The following is a 21,402-nucleotide window of genomic DNA, read 5'->3' as shown; positions in this document are numbered from 1 at the left end:
TAGATGATATTTTTTAATCCCTAAAGCAAAAACATAAGAAGAAAATTGTTAGCTTTGATGACATCAAAACTCAAGTTTCCTCCTTAATGACAGTCACCATATACACACAGAAGAGGACAGATGAGAAAAAGATATTTAAAACAACTGCCAATGGCCAGAATATATTCTACAACTTGAGGAAAAATGAACAGGAAGTACTATGGAAAAATAAAGACTATGAAGAGGCAATTCACACAAGGAGAAACTTAAAAGGCCAACAGATATATGAAAGATTTCTCAAAATCAAGTGTCATGAGGAAAAATGGAAATTAAAATAAAAGTGGGGCACTCATCTATGCCTATCAAAGATGAGAAAAGTGAGGAGGCCATGTGTGAGGGGAGATGATGCAGGGAGAACCACAGTGGAATACCATGTAGGTATCAATTGTTAACAAATTTCAGATTGAGGCTACAAGAACTAACAATGCACTTTTTGGGGGGTCTTAGGAGTTGCAATTCCAGGAGACACAGATTCAAGAGGAATTGAATGCATGTTCCAATTTGGGGAAGAAATTAGGGGTTATAAAGGCCCAAACTGCAAGGTTGTATAAACTGTTTTTGAAAGAATTATGATTGATGCTGACAAAGTTTAAGCTATCTAATACATAGAAATGTTCCAGGATATGGTTAAGTGGTTAAGGCCCAAGTGTGAGAGTTCAGTTTCCATCAGAGTGTGGATGTGCATAAGCTCTGTGTTTCCAATGACCTCCCAGCTCCATTTCGGGACCCCCTTGAAATTATAACTCAATTTTGTAACTCTCTGTTCCCACTGTCCTCATGGCAAAATGGACATGTACAGATTATAAGAGAAAAAGTAAAAAAAGAACCTGTTCCAGAGAAAAATACTAGTTGTGTAAATTTAAAATAAAAACATGGGGCACCTGGGGGGCTCAGTTAAGCATCAGACTCGATTTCAGCTCAGATCATGATCTCATGGTTGGTGGGGTAGAGCCCTGAGTTAGGCTCTGTATAGTGTGGAGCTTGCTTGGGATTCTCCTCTCTCTCTCTCTCTCTCTCTCTCTCTCTCTCTCTCAAATAAATAAACATTTAAAATAAAATAAAATAAAAATATATTCAAATAAATAAACATTTAAAATAAAATAAAATAAAAATATAAACTGCAACACAGACTTATCAAAGATACAAATGAATTTAATGATACATGTCAAAGCAGACAAATGCTATTGTGTGGGAGGAGAGTAGAATGAGGGGATGGAACAGGAATGGGACTTGACTTAGTAAAGAGCTGTTATCCTTAAAGATAAAACTGTCAGTTATTTTATCAGCAAAAAATGGATTATTGGGGAATAGCAAAGAGTAACAATTTAGGACAAGCAAGCTATGGCAAAACCATAGGCAAGTCTGGAGAACAAAGGAGAGGGCTGCTCTTTTACAGAGAAAAAGGGGAAGGTGGGAGGAGCTGTTATAAAAGCAAAGTCCATTGGAGCAAACTAGGAGCTCAAAGTACAGTGGCTTTTCATTCCAGGATGAGTGGTAACTTTATAATTAGCCTGTAGGGTGCAGAAATCTCATACCCCAAATAGGTAAATCCACAGACAGAATTCATATTGGTGGTAGAATGGGTTGAATAGTGTTCCCAAATAGATATGCTGAAGCCCTAAGCCCCAGTGCCTGTGAATGTAACTTTATTTGGAGATTGGGTCTTTGCTGGTGTACTGAACTAGAGTGGGCCCTAATTCAGTAATGGGTATCTTTATAAAAAGAGAAGAGACACAGAGGGAAGGTAGCCACATGAAGACAGAGGTAAAGCAAAGATTGGAATGAGGCTGCCATAAACCAAGGAAGCTGGAAGAGGCAAGGAAAGATTCTCCCCTAGAGCCTTTGGAAGGATCATGGCTCTGCCAACACTTTGATTTCAGACTTCTGGCCTTCAGGACTGTGAGAGGATAAATTCCTCATGTTTTAAGACACCCAAATTGTGGTTCTCTGTTAAAGCAGTCACAGGAAAAAAATACAAGTGGTCACCAGTGTCAAGGGGAGGCAGAAAGTAGGAGCAACTGTTTAACAGTTGCAACTGGGTACAGGGTTTCCTTTTCAGGTGATGGAAATGTTTTGGAACATTTCCGGTGAAATTGTTTAGAACTAAATAGAGGTTGCATAACATTGTGCCCTTCTTCCTAACTCGTGCACTCGTTCTCTCTTTCCAAAAAAAAAAAAAAATTAAAAAATAAAGATGAATAAACAGATAAAAAGTAGAATCAAGGGGCACCTGGGTGGCGCAGTCGGTTAAGCGTCCGACTTCAGCCAGGTCACGATCTCGCGGTCCGTGAGTTCGAGCCCCGCGTCAGGCTCTGGGCTGATGGCTCAGAGCCTGGAGCCTGTTTCCGATTCTGTGTCTCCCTCTCTCTCTGCCCCTCCCCCATTCATGCTCTGTCTCTCTCTGTCCCAAAAATAAATAAAAGTTGAAAAAAAAAATAAGTAGAATCAAACCTATAAATACATAAACAAACTGATGGTTACCAGAGGGACAGGGGGTAGGAGGTTGAACAAAATGGGTGAAGGGGAGAGGGAGATACAGACTTCTAGTTATAAAATGAATGAGTTGCAGGAATAAAAGGCACAGCATAAGGAATAAATTCAGTGATATTGTAATAGCAATGTGTGGGGACTTGTGGGGAATATAGCATAATATATAAACTTGTCGAATCACTATGTTGTACCTCTGAAACTAAAAAGCATTGTCTGATTATACTCAAATTTAAAAGAGCAAAAAAATAAAATTAGAGGACATATTTTTAAAGGAATACTTGAGGAGAACTGACAGCTAGTGAAGCTTCTGATCTGTGAATATGGTATAAGTCTTCTTTGTATGTTGGCTTTAATTTCTTGTCCAAATATTTTATATAATTCCCCTATGCATATATAAGAAAATAAATAGGAATTCTTATTTTTGCCCAGAAGAAGTAACATAACAGACACTCATTCTCACAATTGATGGAGATCTTTCCATGTCCATACATAGAGCATTCTCATTGTTTCATGACAAATAATACTGTACCTACATCCATAATGTGTCATTACATATGCAGCCAGCCTCCACAGATGTACTTTGGGTTTGTTTCCAACTATACTGAAGCTGTAATGAATGATGTTGGTTATTTGAGCAGCCAGCTCTAACTCCTCACTCCTCCTTTAACCTGGCATGTGGGCCACAGCCTTAATAGGGGTCAGGAACTCAGAAAATAGTCTGGCTCTGGAAGTGGTTTCTCCTAATCCAGCCCCCCATTTTCCAGTTTATGGGAGTGGGGAGTAAAGCTCCAGGGTAGCCCCTCCAGTCTCTGCCTCACCTTAACTTCATTTCTTCTGCTCCACTCCAGTTCTCCATCAGCATAGGTGACCATGCATATATGCACACACTCACCAAGATGTAGAAGAAACCATTTTAAAGCCTGAGCTCTTGGCTCCTTCCCTCAAGATACCATGCTTGGAGGACTACTAGACAGGAAAGAGATGACCCAAGATACAGAGTACATGGAGACATGACTTGGTAGGAGTCTCCAGACACCAGACTCAGCTACTAGAAGTGAGTGACAGTGGAGACTGTATCCAAGGAGGAGCTGAGATATACCTGCCTAGTGACACACGCAGGCCTGTAGGAACCTCTCTATAGAGCCCAGGGTGGAAAGTGGAGGAAGAGAAAGAGAAGAAAGAAGAGGGAGGGATGTGGGATTGCAGAACAGGGCAGGCAAGAATCTGAGGAGGCCAGGCTCCCTGTCCCTCCCCTCTCCAGAACTTCCAGCCAGAGTACCCTCATGTCCAGGCTGTTGCTGATGCTGTACTGCTGTCCTCCAGTTGGAAGTGATCAGAGCCATGCTTCTCTGCACGTCTGGACACATCCTCCTGATGCTGCAGGTGCTGCACCCCCAGTTCCACTTTCAGGTTACTATGGGCACACGGTGTAGCAGGAGTGGCAGAAGTCCTCTGACCTTTAAACACCCTTGAAACCACGTGATCCTCACTGGCCAATTACCAACACGATTGGTTTTCCTATGTATATATAAAGGGGGACCGTCGAGGAGCTGTGGGGGACAACGCGGGGGAGTGGGGGAAGCTGTGACAATGGCCGTGGGAGCCGGAGCCCGAGGCTGAAGGGGCGGGGCTGGAACTCCAGCTGAGCGAGGCGGGCTGAGGTCGCTGATGCGCTGCCTTCCCAAAGCTGAGCTCTCGCTCTCCCCGGTTGGCGCCAGACCACCGACCCCACAGCTGAAGACCGACTCCGGGGAAATCGACGCCCTAGGGACGCGCGCAAGGCTGGCGGACACCGGCTGGCGGGTCGTCGGGAGCGCGCACGTCTGGACGACGCCGCGGACAATGCTGCTGCTGCTGCAACTGCTGTCGCTACTGCGGGAGCTCACGGCAGGTGACTGGGCGGAGAGTCTGGGGGCCAGGGGCAGAACCCCAATCGTTGCCCAGCAGAGCGCGGGTGGGGCTGGGGGAGGCAGGGAGAGATAGGCCACTTCCGGGTTTGGGGAACGGGGATGGTGGGAGAGCCGACCCAGGATTGTAGCAGACGCTAGGCCCTGCGTTAGAGCTCCTGTCTGCTGGCTCCCACGGTTACACCGGGATATGGATTAGAGTATACGGGACACCGGCGGGACGTGGGGTGCTGGCGGTGACCCCGGCCTGGGACGCAGCCGATGCCATACCTTCTTGGGGGTGCCCTTGGGCACATCTGTTGGACGCCACTCGGTTTCTGGGGCCAGGTCCTCCAACAAGGCCCTGGTGAAGCCCTTGTGGAGTCAGGAATGTGAGAGCGGCTGGCACTTCCCCTGCTATCTAGCTGGGGCAGGCGCCCGCCCTTCGCGGTAGTCTCCCTGGAGCCTTAGCGAGGCTCTGTTGGGTTACCCGAGCATCCCCTGGCGTGGGTTGTTGGGTGAGGAAGATTTCTCTGACCTGGTCAGGAATTTCCATTCTTTCCCAATTTTAATTCTTCCAGCATTGGTAGCTGGGCCTGACATCATCCTGGACTCCCCCACCCCCCCACCCCGCCCCCGGCTCCCATAGGGCACTGCCCATCCGGGCCGCATGTATACCCGAACATTTATTAGCACAGGCGGGGAAATGTCCACCATCATAGAAGTAACAATAGCTGGTCACCCTTACGCCAGGCTCTATTTTAAGTACTTCACATACAAGAAGCCATTTCAACTCACAGAACACTTCTCAATTTACTGTTTACAGATTTAATGTACGGCTCAGGACGCTAGGTGGCAGGATCAAAAGTCGGATTTTTTTTTTTTTAATGTTATTTTTGAAGGAGAGAGAGACCATGAGCGGGGAAGGGGCAGAGAGAGAGGGGGAGACACAGAAGCTGCGGTGGGCTGCAGGCTCTGAGCAGTCAACATAGAGCCTGATGCAGGGCTGGAACCCAGGAACCGTGAGATCATGACCTGAGCTTTTAAGTCCAACACTTAACCGACTGCGCCACCCAGGAGCCCCAAAAGTCGGAATTCTTAACCTTTTCTATGCCTTAGACCCGGTCCCAGAATGTTTTTAATACATAAAATGAAATATATAAGGTTACAAAGGAATCTGATTGTTTCTAAAAGCTATTAAAATCTTTTAAATAGAAATATAAATGTGTGAGATGTAGAATGTATGCTTCTAAGTTAACACGTTTAATAACGCACTGAATAGCAACAATTCCCAGAATTTGTAAGTAGTGAGATTAAAGCATATTTCCAGGTGTCTGCAACAACTGGATTGTGATTCAAAAACACCTGTGGCTTCTGTCTGAGAACAAAGCACAGGCCCTGCTAATCCTGCTGAGCTTTGTTGCCTTCATTCATCATGAGAGAAAAGCTACATTTCAGCCAGAGGTTAGTGAAAATAAAGAGGTTATTTTTTTCCCTCCAAGTTGAGGCTCCCAAACTCAACAGGATGCATCTACAGAAGGATTCAGCCCTCAGCTCCCCATGGAAAACACTTGAAGGAGAATCAGCTTGGATGTCTGGGAAGAAGATTGGGGAAGAGTTTGGTCCTTGGAATAGTGACCCCAAGGGCATGGGCCACTGTGTCTCTGGGCCAAGATTGTATAACCAGTCTTGGTTTTCAAGTTACATACAGCCTCTAGAGATTCTACTTACAGCACCCCCAAGTCCTCAGGTGTGATACAGGGGCATATGGGTGATTCTAGTTCTGCGTGGCAGGAATGGTCATGAGTGTGGGCACAAAGGCCCTGTAGCCTTTGTAGGGAATGGCCGGGATTGACTTAGGGAGACAGGACTCCAAACCAAAGAGGAGGAAAGGAGTGGAGGATAACCCCAGGGTTTACCAAACTGTAGGAGGGAGATGGCATACAGAGGGGAGGTAGCCAGAGGTTTTTGGCTGCCTGCTCACAACACTCCTGGATGCCAGTCTTTCCCTTTAGAAGCTAGGGAATGAGGAAGTGGCTTTCATGGGGCAGTTATCATGAGTGCTGCAGCAGGGAAGTTTGAAGTGGCCCAAACCTTAGAGGACTTGTTGAACTAAAGAAAGCTGGACCCCACCCCCAGAGCTTTTGATTCAGCAGGGCTAGGTTGGGTCCTGCAAATTTGCATTTCTAGAAAATTCCTAGGTGATGTTGATACAGCTGGTCCTGGAACCACACTAGATTCACTAGCCTAGAATGTTCTTTCCTCCTCACCAACTCCACTGCCTGGTAACTCACAGCTGGTGAGATCCCCTCCAGGTTTCAGCCTATAAGGCCCCTGACCCCAGCACATTCCCACCCCAGGGTGTTTCTGGAGCCTGGTACTTCCTGCACCACAACGCTCATCAGCCCTGCTCACCTTATTGGACCTACTTATTTAATTGTTCAATTGCCACCTCCTTGTCAGACCTGAGCTTCCTTGGGCCCATGTCTGTCTTGGTTTCTCTCTGTCCCCACACACACCCCCACCTAGCTCAGTGCCTAGCTCATAGTAGTAGGTGCTCAACAGATGTTTGCCAAATGAGTAATGTCACAAGGGGAGAGGTCAGGACTGGCCCAGGTGAGCAAGTGTACAAAGCTGGGCAGGGCCAGGCAGAGCCAAGAGGGCATGGGCTCTTCACCTGGCAGCACATGAGCATTACCTGGGAGGTTTCAGTGCCTGCTAATGTCCTCTCCTCTTCCCTCCAAACCAACCAAATGTGTGTCCATAGCAGAATTGTCAAAGCTGCCAGGAGGTACAGGGGCAGCTGGTTGGAAAACCTCTGGTAGAGGTATGAGCAACCCAGCCCTGGCTTCCCTCTTAAGTGGGAACAGCCTACCTCACAAAAATGCAGTAAAAATGTCATGAATTAATCCTTATAAAGCTCTGGCACCAAGACCCAGAACTCAGCCCTTTTGGTTTTATACTTGCATGCTAAGGAAGTTTCTGGTCATTCCTGAGGCAAGGCTCCTATGTCCCTCTTCCCTTCCAATGTGCCTCTTTGTCATTTCATGCCATCTCTCCAAGCAGAGACAAGGATGTGTAGGATGTTTATGCCTTGAGATTCATATTTCCCTTTTCCTTCTCCCCCATGCAGAGAGTCCCTGGGGGCTGCCTGTGGTAGCTGATGGCCCAGCTTCCTTAGCAAAGGTGGTGATGGCAGAACTGGCTGACCTGAAGTTAGAAAACAAGCCATGGCCTGGAGGTAAGGCTCTGCCCATGTGATGAAAAAGGAGGCAAGATGGCAGAGACCAGGAGCTCCCCCCCCACACCCCCCAAGCTTACAGAAGGGCATGTACAGTCTGGGAACCTGGTAGACTGTCTTTGCTTAGGTAGGGGACACAGAGGCCATACCCTCTGGAAGGTACCCCAGGGGGGCTTCACTTAGGTATCTTTCCCCACCCTCATCCCCCCCATACTCCAGCTCTCTTTTTCCCATGCCCACCTCTCCCTACCAGATAGGAAAGAACTAAGAATAAGAAAATGATGTCCACAGAACCCTTCCTCCATGCCTATACTTCTTTGTGTTTATTACCTCACCAAATGCTCCAGTGGAGCAGGTCACAGAGGAAGAAACCAAAGCCGGAAGCTGTGAAATAAGGTCACACAGCTAGAGAGTTGTAATCCACATGGATTGTAGGGAGGTGGGGCAGATACAGAAACGTCTACAGAGATTGGGGCAGGAAAGGGGTAGGGTACCTCATTCCCCACCATAGTCAGAGAAAAAGGGAGGCTGTGCATAAGAGGGCAGGACTGCCCCTTTTGTGTGTGGGGGTGGGAGGGGTGGGTAATGTGGCCCAGTAACCAGGAATCAGCAGTGAGGGAAGGGGTGGATGATGACACAGAGCCTGAGGTAGCAGTGGGCATGTGGCCACTTTTGTGCCCCCAGCCAGCCACACACTGTTAGTCTTTATAATGTGTTCACTAAAGGGCAGGTGCAGGCCAGGGGACACCTTGAGAATCTGAATAATGCAGTCTGGCCCTGCTTTTTGCTACTGGTGTGAGCTTGGCAGTTGACTTTGCCTCTTTGGGGCTCAGTTTCCCCATAGACAGGAACAGTAGTGGCACAATACCTGCCTGATAAAATTGTCATGAGGGTTAATGGAGCCAAAATTTTGTAAAGTGCTCGGGACAGGGCCCAGCACCTAAGTGCTTTATAACTATTTTGTGATTTTAAAAAATAATACATTGATAGACTTCCCCTCATTTTTTAAACTAAAGTAACTGGCTACTAGAGCAGCTAATATTAATAAATAGAAATGTTACCTAGGAAGCAAATTGTGCACTTGCCCCAACGAAACAACCAGATGTGTGTTGGTGTCTTTCCTGCAGGCCTGAACTTGGATCTCTTGTTCTTTCCCACCTTCCCACACCTAGGAAAGAGCATGTCAGCACCTGTGCGGCCTCTTTGCTTCAGTGGTGGGAATACCAGGGTCCCTGCACCCTCACTCTGCGTTCCCCAGGCCTCAGTCTTAGTGGCAGCTTAAAGACTGGCACAGCTTTCAGAGGACATCTCTCTTCCCAGACTGTGCATCTTTCTCTCCTTTTCAGGGCAGCAGAACCTCCAGAGCTCATGGGTTTGAACTGCCCACCAAACTCACAAGACACAACAGACTTTAGTCTCATGTTATATGTATTTGTTTTCTATAGCTGCTATAACAAGGGGACCACAGGGTGCCTGGATGACGCAGTCGGTTAAGCGTCTGACTTGGGCTCAGGTCATGATCTCACTGTTCATGGGTTCGAGCCCTGCGTCCAGCTCTGTGCTGACAGCTCAGAGCCTGGAGCCTGCTTCAGATTCTGTGTCTCCCTCTCTCTCTGCCCATCCCCCGCTCGTACACTGTCTCTCTCACAAAAATAATAAATAAACATTAAAACAAAATTTAAAATAAAAGGGGGGGGGATCACAACTTGGTAGCTTAAGACAACATACATTTATTCTCTTAGATTTCTGAAGGTCAGAAGTCCAAAATGAGCTTCACTGGGCTAAAACTAAGGTGCCACAGGAAAGCTCCCTACAGAGGCTCTCAGAAAGAATCCATTTCTTTGCTTTTTCCAGCTTCTAGAGCTGCATTCCTTGGCTCATGGCACCTTCCTGCCTCTTTCTCTGTTCCATCTTCACATCATCTTCTCTGATAGTCATGGAATCTTCCTCTGTCTCCGTTTCATAACAACACATTTATGGCCTGCCTAGATAATCCTAGATAATCTCCCCATCTCAAGATCCTTAATTTTTTATTTCTTTTTATTTTTTATTTATTTTATTTTTTAACCTTTTTTATTATCTTTTTTTACAATCATCATTAAGCTCAAGATCCTTAATTTAATCACACCTACAAAATCCCTGTTACTATATAAGGTAACATTCATAGGTTCTAGGGATATCTTGTGGGAGTGGGGGGCATGATTCAGCTACCATACTGTGCTCCCTTAGTTGTGGAGGAGGCAGGACAGAAACTACAACATGCATGGCTTCCCCACCACTCAGGAGGCCCAGCAGCTACCCAAGGGCACAGGCTCTTTGCCCTCCATCACCCCACAAACAAGCAGAGCTTCTGCAGATCACAGCCAAGGAGAAGGTGGGTCACCTTAACATAGAGAAGCCACAACCTCTGTTCCTTTCAAGGCCTGCATGCCTGTTTACAGCTCCTGGGCCAGGAGCATCCCACTAATCTTAACTCAGTGGTTTGCAAGGAAACAACACCCTGAGACTCAGTCATTTCCCAGGAGGCCCACACCAGTCCAGACCTGGTATCAGTTCTTCACTCAAACACTTTCAACGTTGATCCCTCTCACCTCCCATAAGGAGGTTTCATCAGTGTGAGAAGAGGGCTCCTCTGTATTCTTCCTAAGCTTAGAAAAAGCAGGCTTGGGGCACCTGGGTGGCTCATTCGGTTAAGCATCCAACTTCGGCTTATGTCATGATGTCACAGTTCATGAGTTCGAGCCCTACATCAGGCTCTGTGCTGACAATTCAGAGCTTGGAGCCTGCTTCGGCTTGTGTCTCCATCTTTCTCTGCCCCTCCCTGCTCTTACTCTCTCTCTCTCTCTCTCTCTCTCTCTCTCTCAAAAATAAATAAACATTTAAAAGAAAGAAAGAAAGAAAAAAAAAAAGCAGGCTCTGGGGAGAGAATCTGGGCTCTTCCCTTTCTAGTTACGACTTTGGGTGCTGTACTTGCCCTCCCTGGGCTTCAGTTCCCTCATCTGCGAAACAGGGCCAATCACATCAACTTCTTGGGTTTATCCTAAGGATCAACTGAGATGGTGAATGAAAAGCAGTTAGACTGGTGCAGGGCACACAGTGGTCACTGTCCAAAAATGACAGCTCTGATCATCATCATTGCCCTTCATGTTCTTGTTTTTTGTCCAACTCAGTAAACGCTGGAAGTGTCCACTGTATGCCAAGCATGGTGTTCTTCCAAGACCCGTGGAAACACTAGTGGCACAGTCAGATGTATTGCCCACCTTCATGGAGCCCACAGTTTCATAGGGAGCCCAGAGACCTCTGAGGGATGTCTGGGTGGAATCAGAAGGGGTTCCTGGAGGAAGGGACGCTGACCTTCAAACCTGAGGGCTGAGGAGACATTGGCTGAGAGAAGAGAGGGAGCAGCAGGAACTGCAGGTACAAAGCGCCCGGGGAGAGTTTGATGTGGTTATAAAATAGCAGAAGGAGTTGTGAGGATGGGGATGCATTTGACTCATCCCTTCATATCTGAATATTCAAATGTTAACCACCTGTTGTGTGCCAGCAGCTGTTGCAGGCTGGGAAATAAGGATGATCCTTTTCTTTTTTTTTTTCTTTTTTTTTTTTTTTGAAAGAGAGAGCACAAGCGAGAGGCAGAGAGAGAGGGAGAGAGAATCCTAAGTAGACTCCATGCTGTCAGTGCAGAGCCCAACACAGGGCTCAATCCCATGAACCCATGAGATCATGACCTGAGCCAAAATCAAGAGTAGGATGCTTAACCGACTGAGCAGCCCAGGTGCCCCAGGAGAATGATCCTTACAGTAATCTCTGCCCTTGGGGAATGGATGTTACAGGGGAGAGACAGACTATGAACAAGATAAACAGATAAAGTGCATGTTCTCTAGGAGGTGGTAATAATGCCCTAGAGAAAAACACTGTTGGGAGTGCTGGGGTTGTAAGTATTTAACAGAGTGGGCAAGGAAGGCTTTACTGGGAAAGCAGCATTTGAACAAAACCTGTTTTTTTTTTTTTTTTAATGTTTATTTATTTTGAGACAGAGAGACAGAGCATGAATGGGGGAGGGGCAGAGAGAAAGAGGGAGACACAGAATCTGAAGCAGGCTCCAGGCTCTGAGCTGTCAGCACAGAGCCTGACGCAGAGCTCGAATTCACGGACCATGAGATCATGACCTGAGCTGATGTCGGATGCTTAAACGACTGAGCCACCTAGGCGCCTCCTGAGCAAGACCTTTTAAAAAATTAAGGGAGTGAGCCCTGGGTGAATCTCTGAGAAAGGTGGACTGAGGTTTTTTTTTAAAGATACAGCATTTGTTTTCGTAGCTTGAGTCAGGCCTGGCTGCTAAATAGATTTCATCTCCAGCATCAATTGAATGGATGAGTTGGTGCTTCTGGAGATAGTGGAGAACAAATATTAGGGCAGCATTTGGACATAAAGAGAAGAGACGACTAGCACTGTCTGCTACGGGAACAGGAGTAAGTGGAGAGTACATTGATGCCACCAACTTGGCAGCAATGGTTCAAACCAGGAGTGATGGCTCAGCTTCATCAGGCATCTCTGGGGAATGAATAACTTCACGTAAATTAAGCTTAAAAACAATCAGTTTTTTTTAATCATACCTTTTTTATTGTAAGACGGAAAAACAGTAATCATACTTACAGAGATGAGTGTAAAGCATGAGCAAGTAAGCCTGAGTCAGGAGCTGAGAAACTTCCTAAAAATAAAGTCCACAAGCCTGAGCAAATAAACTTTGGCCTCAGTGCTTGCTTGCTTGCCTGATTGATTGATTCTTTATTTAAACTATTTGGATACACTTATTTTCTTAACTGAAATTCTCAGTTCTTGCTCTTACTGATAAGCAAATACTCTGGATAGGTTTCCACCGCCAATCCCATCAGTCACCCAACCTGTGGTGCAGATCCTGGCAGTGCATAGGAGCCTTATTGTTTCATATCTTCACAGGGACACACTCTCTCCACTACCACTACCTGGCCCTATCAGAGCCAGGCCCGGGCCTTCCTCAGTTTCTGGCTGTAGGCTACGTGGACGACCAGCCTTTCATCCATTATGACAGTCGTGTGGACAGAGCCAAGCCCCAGGCCCCGTGGATGGCAGCTGTGGACACCCAGTACTGGGAAACAGAGACCCAGAAGCAGAGAGCCTGGGCAAAGGTGCAGCAGGTGGAGACATGGACTGTGATGGGCTACCACAACCAGAGCAGTGGTGCGTCAGAGGCTCCTGCCACCCCACATCCTCCTTCCTTCATACTTTGCATGCTGACCCTCTGGGCAGCCATGCCCTTCCAGTTGGGAACAGAGGTCACTCCACTGAGCCCATAAGAGGGTACAAGGCATGCTCCTGATGCATAGCTTTCCCACCACAAGGACCAAGCAGGGGCCATAGGGGCCTTCAGAATAAGTTGTGGCTCCAGTGGCCAGCCCATTGGGCTAGCACAGCAAGCATCCACAGAAGTTAGGGACTCACAACACCTCCCCTTCAGCTACCCATGGTTCCAGACCTCAGCAGACTGGCAGAGGCAGAGGCTTTTCCCTACCTCATCCCTCATCCTCACCAAACACTTAAATCACACCCACCCACCAGGCTCTCAGACACCAACTCTGCCATGCAGGGAGGGAAGCCAAATGAACTTGAACTAGGCAGACAGCTCAGGGTGGGAAAGAGAACCTAGTTAAAGACCCCTGCTCTACCCAGTGTTAGGAATAGCATTCTCTCAGGCTTCTGCTTCCTTATCTCAGCAAAGGCTAGCTCATGCCTACTGATGGCTGCTGCTAATGCTGCATGTGTGCTTTGGGGCACTTGTTCTCAGCCCTTTCCCATCCTGTCCCTGGAAACCCAAACTGAAGCCTCAGGTCCCAGATGCCTCAGAGGGAGTAGATTTAAAAGCCCAAGGCTGGGACAAGCTATACATTAGCCCAGGGGCCCCAGAATAATAAGCATGACCAGCCCCCAGGTGCTGTGGCAGCAGCCAGGTTCACATTTTAACATCTCTTTCACATCTCTGAAATTGGGGTGTGATTTCATCTTACCACGAGTGTATTTTAAGGACGTCTTACTTCCATAAGTAGCAGAGTTTTCCTTCTAATAACAATGCCTGTAGTTATGTATGCAAGTGTTCTCACATGAGAAGCCCAACGGGTTTCTCAGCCCTGGCCTGCTCATGAAAATTACCCAGGGAGCATTTTTTGTAAATGGCACCACTCTGACCCCCTCCCATCCTTCAGAGGCACCCATGGGTGGTGGGCTTCTCCCCAGCCTCAGGGATACGACCTATAGCCCAGGCAAACCGCAGCCTGCTTGCCCACATGCACAGGCACACATAGCACTCAGCGAACGTTTGGCTGTGAGATCCGGGAAGACGGCCGTACCAGCAGCTTCTGGCAGTTTGGCTTTGATGGCCAGGACCACCTGTCACTGGACCTGGAGACTCTGAGCTGGGTGTCAGCCAAGCCGGTGGCTGTGCAGACCAAGCGTTGGTGGGAAACAGAGCGCTGCTATGCCGAATACGACAAGGCCTACCTGGAGGGCCTCTGCCTCACTTCCCTGCACAGGTACCTGGAGCTGGGCAGCCAGAGCCTCACCCGGAAAGGTAAGGTGCAGCCTGTGGCAACACAGAGGGGCCCACACTCCCGTTCTTGAGGATCTTGGCGGGGTGAGGAGATAGGCTGTGTTTCCCTGGCTCAGACAAGCCCAATTGGCCCCAGAAAGAAGGCTGACTAGCCAACAGCTTCCTCAAGTAGGGCAGCACAGAAGCTTGGACCTTGGGCCCTCATTCCAGGTGAGGTAGAATGGGGAGTTCATGCCCCATGATATGGTCTTGGTGAATGAGGCTCTGACTCTGGGCCTCATTTTATTCATTTATAGAATAAGTAGGTTAAACTAGTTGGCTCATAAAGTCCTTTGCGGGTTTAACATCCTGTGGTTCTCCTTGGGAAATGCACCTCAGGCCCCAGGGGATAGCATCCATGACTAGGCCAGTCCCTGGACTACTGGGGACTGCCAGGGAAGCTGAGGCTCTTTGCCCCCACACCCCTCATGCTAAACATGCTCCTCAGACTCCAGGTGCATCCTAAATTCTTGACTCCAGCCAGCAGGGCTGGAGATACAAGGACTAGGATGGACCCTAGGGAAGGTGGGTGCATGGGGGTGCTGAGGCAGAGGCCTCGCTGGCTACTAGTGGGTAGGGCTGGTCAGAATACCCAACACACCATGGATGTTCGGTGATGGACTGGTGGGATGTGAATCAGCTGAGGCAATGGGGAGGACATTCCTTGAAGGGAAGGCAGGGAAAATAACATCAAGAGAAGATGTGATTATGAGAGTAGAGTGTGTGTTGGGGGGGGGGGGGGGGCGGGGTGGTCAGGGCTCAGGTACTGGAGCCTAGCCTGCAGATCCACGTCCTGGCTCCAGGACTGGCTAGCTGTGTGACCTTGGGCAAGTTACTTGCCCTTTCTGTGCCTGAGTTTCCTCATTAGTATTACAGGGATGGTAACAATAGCCCCTGCCTCCAAGAAGCACCATATTGGTGTTTTAAATGAGTGTTGAGCTCTCATCCAGCAGCAGGGGGATGTTCTACACACATATCACCTGATGAATTCATCAGGAATCTCCACAGAAACAGAACCAACAGGATGTGTTTAGAGAGAGAGAAAGAGAAAGGGACATATTTAAGGAATCCACCCATGTGATTGTGGAAGCTCAGGAGTTCCAAGATCTGCAGTTGGCAAACCTGGAGACCTAAGGGAGCCAGTGTTTCAGTTTGAAACTATAGTCAGGAAAAGACTGATGCCCCAGCTGAAGGTATTTCTTCTTACTCAGACTTTTTGTCCTGTTCAGATCTTCAAGTGATTGGATGGAGTCCACTCACATTGGGGACAGCAATCTGCTTTACTGAGTCTACTGATTCAGATGTGAATCTCACTCAGAGTAATGCTTGAGCAAATGCCTAGGCACAGTGTGGTCCAGTAAAGTTGACACACAAAATGAACCATCACTCACGGATTATGTCATTTGGAACAATCCTGAGAGGAAAAAACAAAGAATCCCCATCCGGCCCTGAGAGACTGGAGGATTGTGGACAGGAGTCAGGCTGGGCTTCAATTCCAGGCTGTCTGGCTCCAGAGCTACACACATGACCACCTCCTTCCAAAGTGAGGGAAGGACCATCATTCTTGCCTTCACTTCTTGTTAGACACCTACCATGTGCAAGAAGTCATGGAGGAAGTATGTAAAGTCTCTGAGAAAGCCACAGGGTTTCTGTGGGTAGAAGGGGTGTCCTCCACCCTGGAAAATGCTAGAGCAGCCCAGGATCAGGCATGAGGAATGAGCAGAGAGCAGCTTCTCACCAGCCTTCCTCCCTCAACCTCTCTCTGCAGAGCCGCCCAAAGTGCAGGTGACAAGACACACAGCTGAGGATGGGAGCATCACACTGAGATGCTGGGCCCGGGGCTTCTACCCACGGGACATCTCATTGAGCTGGTGGCTGGGGGAGGAGGAGCTGGTTCAAGAGACCGAGTATGTGGAGACACGCCCCGGTGGAGACGGTACCTACCAGACATGGGCGGCCGTGCGGGTGCCAGCCAGGATGGAGAATGGGTACATTTGCCATGTGCAGCACTCCAGCTTGAACCATACACTCGCTGTGGCCTGGGGTGAGGAGATGGGCTTGGTAGAGGGGATGAGGAGGAGCAGGGGAGGGTCCCAGGGAACCCAGAGACAGTCCCATGGCATGGGGCTGGTGCCCCCTTTTCTCTGCCGTCCTTAGAAGCACCCTCTCATCAGTGGATAACCAGTGCCAAGGTTATCTCCATCATCTTCATCACTTTCTTGCTGATGGCTGGAGTTTTGATTTTCATCAAGCAGTACTCTCAAGGTAGGTAGGGAAGAAAAAAAAAGTGGTGGAGGGTCCTCACAGCCAGCTCAACCCTATAGGGAGGAATGCTCTGCTCCCATCCCTTCCACCAGAACTGTTCTCTCTTGGGGAGAAGGAACTACTATTAAACACCTGTCCCCATCTGTGGAAAAGCCCAAGTACCCCCACCCAATAGCCATACATTGCCCTAAAGACACTGTGGATCACACAGCCAGGGAAGACGACTAGGATTCACCTTCAAAAGACCCGAGAGGGGGAGAGGGAGTGGAAGGTGGGTACCTGGGACCCCCACCTCTGCCTACCACCCACCTAGTCTCTCCTTTTGTGTTCTTTTTCCCATAGCCAGGAATAAGGAATCTTGCAAACAAGCCCCAGGTGATTGTGGGATGGGTGGGTTGGGGAGAGGAAGCCCCAGGTGCTCCCAAGCATGGCTAAGATGCTTGAAAACCAAAAATGGAGGCAGGGTGGTGGGTGGAAGCTTTCCGTCTCCAGCATGGCCTCATCCCTCACCCTCTGCTCCCTCCCACCATCTGGGAGCCAGGTGGAGGGGGCAGGGAGCACTCCATTGAGCCACTGCTGAGTTTGGGAGAGGGCTGGGGAGCAGTCTGGATCACCTCCCTACTTTCTCCCTGCAGGTGGAGAGGAGCCTCATAATTCCCAAAACCCAATGAGCGTGGAGGCTGCTCAGCTGCTCTGCTGACACAAGTTCACTGTCACAGATCAAGGAGGTGTTTTATAGAGGGTTTGGGAGCATCCAGTGTGCTAGCTGGCTGGCAGTGGTGATCCAACTGTGAAGGGTCCACCCTACCTCAAAACTGAGCCCTCCTCAGCTCCATCAGCCTCATCACAAGCAGTCTGGGCCACTAAGATAGATTTGCCATCTTCCTGAAGTCCTTTTAAAAGTCTAATTGTCTCTAGTTTGGGGGCGTGGGAAGGAGGGCAGTAATAATTCCTCAGATCGGTTCACACTTGACAATTTGCACGATAATTTCATGTAAAGTGTAAATCCCACCTGAGCCTCTCAGGTACTCTGTGAGTTCAGTGATGGTATTCTCACCTCCACTTCCCCAACATGGAAACCACAGCTATGGGAAGTTAAGGAAGAACCAGAAGAACAGTCAAGGAGTTATGGGGGCAGCATGGCCAAATGCCTACCTCCTTTTATAAATGTGTTCTTGTGTGTATGTATATTTTCTTTTATAAAGATTGGAGTGTTGGGGGGTGTGAGGATATGTGGTTCCTGCAGGGTGAGGGTGGGTGTGTGAGGACAAGGGGATCCATGATGTGTGTGAGGGTGTGTAGGGAGTGACGGTGTATGGGGGGGGGGGGTGTAGCAGGAGGTGACTTTGTGTGTATGAGAAGTTCAAGGGACAGGTTCCCAGGGACCTGTTAGCCCAGGGCAGCTGAAGGATGGAAAACAATACAGTCAGTATTTTCCATCCTGTCCTCTTGAATGGTTTGAATTTTTACAATAAGTACATGTTACTTTTACAATAAGGGGAAGAGAAGTTTCACTATGTCCTGTGGAAATGCTTGTTAAGAATTCTTGTTAAGGATGTGTCTGGGAAGGTCCAGCCTCTCCTTCTCTGAATTTCAGTATAGCAGAAACCCTACGTCTCCTTTGTAAATAAGAATCTCCTGGGGAGCACACATTTTTGTTTATCCAGAGAGCAGTTCAAGTCTCACGGCCAGCCAGCAGATGTGCAAAGGGAGAGGACTCCAGAGCCACAGCAGAGGGACCACTCCACTGGCATAAAGGACACAAGCTTGGGCCCTTCACAGGGCACCCTCTGCCTCTCTGTAGAGCCCCAAGGCATGACTAAACCTCTTGTGGGGATTTCTGAAACCTTCATGTCTGCAGCCCTGGGAGGCCCCAAGCTGAAGGATGTGAAAGATTTGTGATACTAGACAGATTCAGCCTGCCCTGGTGGCCTAAAGAACCTCAGCAGTGAGCTTGCAACTATGTGATTGCACTGAAAATGTGTCTCTAATGTCTGTCTGCCTGTCTTAGTGCTGCCATCAGGATCCATGCTGTGCTGGTTCTGAGCACTTTTACATGTACTAAACTGTGTGATTCTCATAACACGCCTGTGTGGGAGAATTAATAATCCTGTGCTACAGGTGAAGACATTGAAGCCCAAGGTCCTATGGCTGGTTTGTGCCAGAGCCAGGACATGAAACCAGGAAGTCTGTGGCTACAGTCTGGGCACTTCACTACTGCACCAAAAACCTCAATGACATCTGTGCCATTCTGTAAATGGGTACGTAAGCACAAATCTGCAATCCCTTATCTGCAATTGTGAAAAACCTAACCCAAAACCAGAAGTTCCTTCCTTATTTTGGCATCAAAACCCAACCTGAAGTGAAGTGAGGCTATTTGTAGGCCAGTGTGCCTTTTCACAATTTTCCACAGATATATTGATATATTTGATTATGGAGTGGTGCCCCAGACAAACTCTGGAGATGTTATGTAACATTCAGCATCTGTACTTTGGCATTTTCTAAAGCCCAAAGAATTCTAAATTCTTAAATACATCTGGCCCCCAGGGTTTCAGGTAAGAGCTGTGGACCTGTATTAATAAGATTTTGTGATAATAAATATTTTATTTTTACACTTGTCTGTACAGTGAAAATGTTGAGGCACAAGGTGGGTCTGGCCCACACCAATGGAAGGCACAAGTGTCTGTGCTGACCTTTGAAGATGTGCTTAGGATCTCCAGAGCAAAGGTCAAAACTCCATCCCTGAGGAGCATGAGGGCCCAGTGTATTTGTGGAGAAGCAGATGGGAGGAGGCTCTGGTCAGTCAGTCTCACTTTGAATTAGTATAGCTATGTCACATTTCTGTCCCCCTACCCCCAGAGACATCAGGCTCCTTCACCCACAGCTAACTTTACCCACCCCATCCTCCAGCATTGGTCCTGCCTAGTAAAGCATAGGCCTTAGACCAGCAGTTTGTGTGGCTTCTTTGATACAGAGGGTTTGTAAATTCAGGGAGCCTTAGACGAGGTACTCATCCCACTGACACTGGCTTCTATAAGTGTGAGCCTTGGGCAGAATGGGCTAGAATTTCCTGTTCGGTTCTGCGCATCTCTATGTGCAGAACTCTGAGAACTTCTTGGGCTGCAGGATTGTAGGACCATCTCTCTGATGAGGAGAGAGGGCAGAAAGGCCATGGACTGATACAGTTTCAGAATGGTGCCTACAGGATGGCAGCAGAGCCCCAGCCACCTGCCACAACCCAAAGGGTAGGGTCACCACTTATCAGAGTGGCCTCATTGGCTACTTGGTTTAGAAATTGCCTGAGGGCTTGGGCTATGCTGTCTGTATCTGCCCTAGATAGCCATTCCTTTTTTTCACCTCACTTCCTTTTCCTGATGGCTTTCCTCAACCTCCACCTACCTGACCTTCCCGGTAGTTGGGAACCTGACATCTGCATGGGAACCTGGGACTCTGGGGACAGGGCCTGGTAGACAAAAATATCTTGAGGAGAGGGGTGGCCACTACACTGCCCCCTAACATCGGGGGGGGGGGGGCTGTTCTCCCCTTTCCTGAGTCCTACTAACCCAATAACTTCTAGTTCACACCCCTGAAAGAATCTGATCTTGTTGCCAAGGGCACCACCATTCTGACCTTCAGGAAGTATCTGCTCTATAACTGGATTATGAGATCTTGGCAACTGAGCATCCTTCAGCTTTATTTTGTTTCAATCATATTTCCTTTACAGACTAGTTCAGTGTTTTGCCCATGGAACCATAAAATAAAATTTAGACCTAAAGGAACCCCATATAGCACCCTACAAGCCCCTGATAATTTGACACACTCTCCCCCACAAACCCCATGATCATGCCACCTCTTTCTGCTTCTCATGTTAGAGTCCTTCCTGTCCAGGATGTCAGCTCTCTCCAGTGCACATCTCTCTTTCTCTTCCACCCACACCCCAAGCATATATTGGTTTAAGTCCAGTGCACCTGCAAAACCTGAGCAAAGGAACATGCACCAGCACCTCATGGCCAGGTAGGAGGTGAACCTGGGAGTCCCGAGTCTAATTCCACAGAGGGATGAACAGGCCCAGAAAATAGGGTGGTCTCGCTTAACCCAGGCCTTCCTCCCTCTCCCATTTTTGTTTCTCTGCTTAGCAATGGCTGGTCAGTGATCTCAACCAAACACAGGGGCTCTGGACCCAGCAGGACCAGCCTAGATGCCCTGCCTGCCTACCTCCCTGGTTCTTTCCTCAGCCACTCCTGCCTGGAGAGAAGCTCGTGAGAGGACAGAAGGCAAACACAGAGGGAGTTCATCTGAGCCCCAAGTGTTCCCCTGGGTGCCCCCTGATTACTACCACAGTCTTAGGAGTAGACAGAGGCAGGAGGGCAAGTGAGGAGGGTTCTAAGCACACTTGGAAGCAGTAAAGGGGCCTACAAATCTGGCAAGGACAGGAAGACAGCTTTGCAAAAAATCACAGACCCACAGGAAAAGCAACCTTCTCACCCAGCAGGGCAATACTTCCACTAGCTGCTCCTGAGAACTGCTTCTCTGTCTCAGCCCAGACTGGCCTGGCCTTGCGTCAGAACCATGGGATCTCCATCCACAGGCCATCCCCTCACTCACAGAGGCCAAGACATCTTCCCCACGGGAGGAATGCTACATCAGACTCCTCTAGTCTTCAGGCTGCACTGAGATACGCCTCCACTGACACAGATCTTACCTGCTAACCCTCTGGACTCTAGTCCCAAACCACGACTTTTTCCAGACCACCATATTTAGGGCAGAATTCAGTGTGGTCTGGAATTGTGCTTTGTGATGATGTGTCGAATGAATGAATGCATTGATTAATAAATAATAAATTATGAGTATTCGATGAA

At 48.4% G+C, this 21,402-nt stretch overlaps 1 protein-coding gene across 4 annotated transcripts; it reads left to right on the top strand.

Moving 5' to 3' along the window:
* The first annotated feature begins 4,110 nt into the window (after positions 1-4,110).
* LOC122485805 (H-2 class I histocompatibility antigen, Q10 alpha chain-like) lies at positions 4,111-21,402 on the top strand. Of its 4 annotated transcripts, XR_006297955.1 has the most exons (10): positions 4,111-4,420; positions 7,549-7,656; positions 12,616-12,876; positions 13,985-14,260; positions 16,047-16,322; positions 16,436-16,543; positions 16,886-16,918; positions 17,179-18,804; positions 20,416-20,557; positions 20,680-21,402. XR_006297955.1 is itself a non-coding variant. In XM_043585078.1 (8 exons), exons 1-8 carry the CDS (start codon positions 4,198-4,200, stop codon positions 17,241-17,243), a joined length of 1,350 nt encoding a protein of 449 aa, XP_043441013.1. In that variant the 5' UTR covers positions 4,111-4,197; the 3' UTR covers positions 17,244-19,155. The 4 variants fall into 4 exon arrangements, 3 of the variants coding, with proteins under 3 accessions (XP_043441013.1, XP_043441025.1, XP_043441035.1); XM_043585078.1 differs by lacking the exons at positions 20,416-20,557; positions 20,680-21,402 and having other exon boundaries at positions 17,179-19,155; XM_043585090.1 differs by lacking the exons at positions 16,886-16,918; positions 20,416-20,557; positions 20,680-21,402 and having other exon boundaries at positions 17,179-19,155.

This window comes from Prionailurus bengalensis, chromosome A1 (assembly GCF_016509475.1).
Source record: "Prionailurus bengalensis isolate Pbe53 chromosome A1, Fcat_Pben_1.1_paternal_pri, whole genome shotgun sequence".
Taxonomy (NCBI): domain Eukaryota; kingdom Metazoa; phylum Chordata; class Mammalia; order Carnivora; family Felidae; genus Prionailurus; species Prionailurus bengalensis.
Note: the sequence above shows the minus strand (reverse complement) of the source record. Positions and strands in the feature narration are given on the sequence as shown.

Excerpts from the sequence above, each read along its gene's own strand:
- LOC122485805 (XM_043585078.1), top strand. The coding sequence starts at position 4,198 with ATGCGCTGCCTTCCCAAAGCTGAGCTCTCGCTCTCCCCGGTTGGCGCC. Across the intron at positions 16,323-16,435 it reads TACACTCGCTGTGGCCTGGG|AAGCACCCTCTCATCAGTGG; the intron begins GTGAGGAGATGG and ends TGCCGTCCTTAG. Across the intron at positions 16,919-17,178 it reads ATCTTGCAAACAAGCCCCAG|GTGGAGAGGAGCCTCATAAT; the intron begins GTGATTGTGGGA and ends TTCTCCCTGCAG.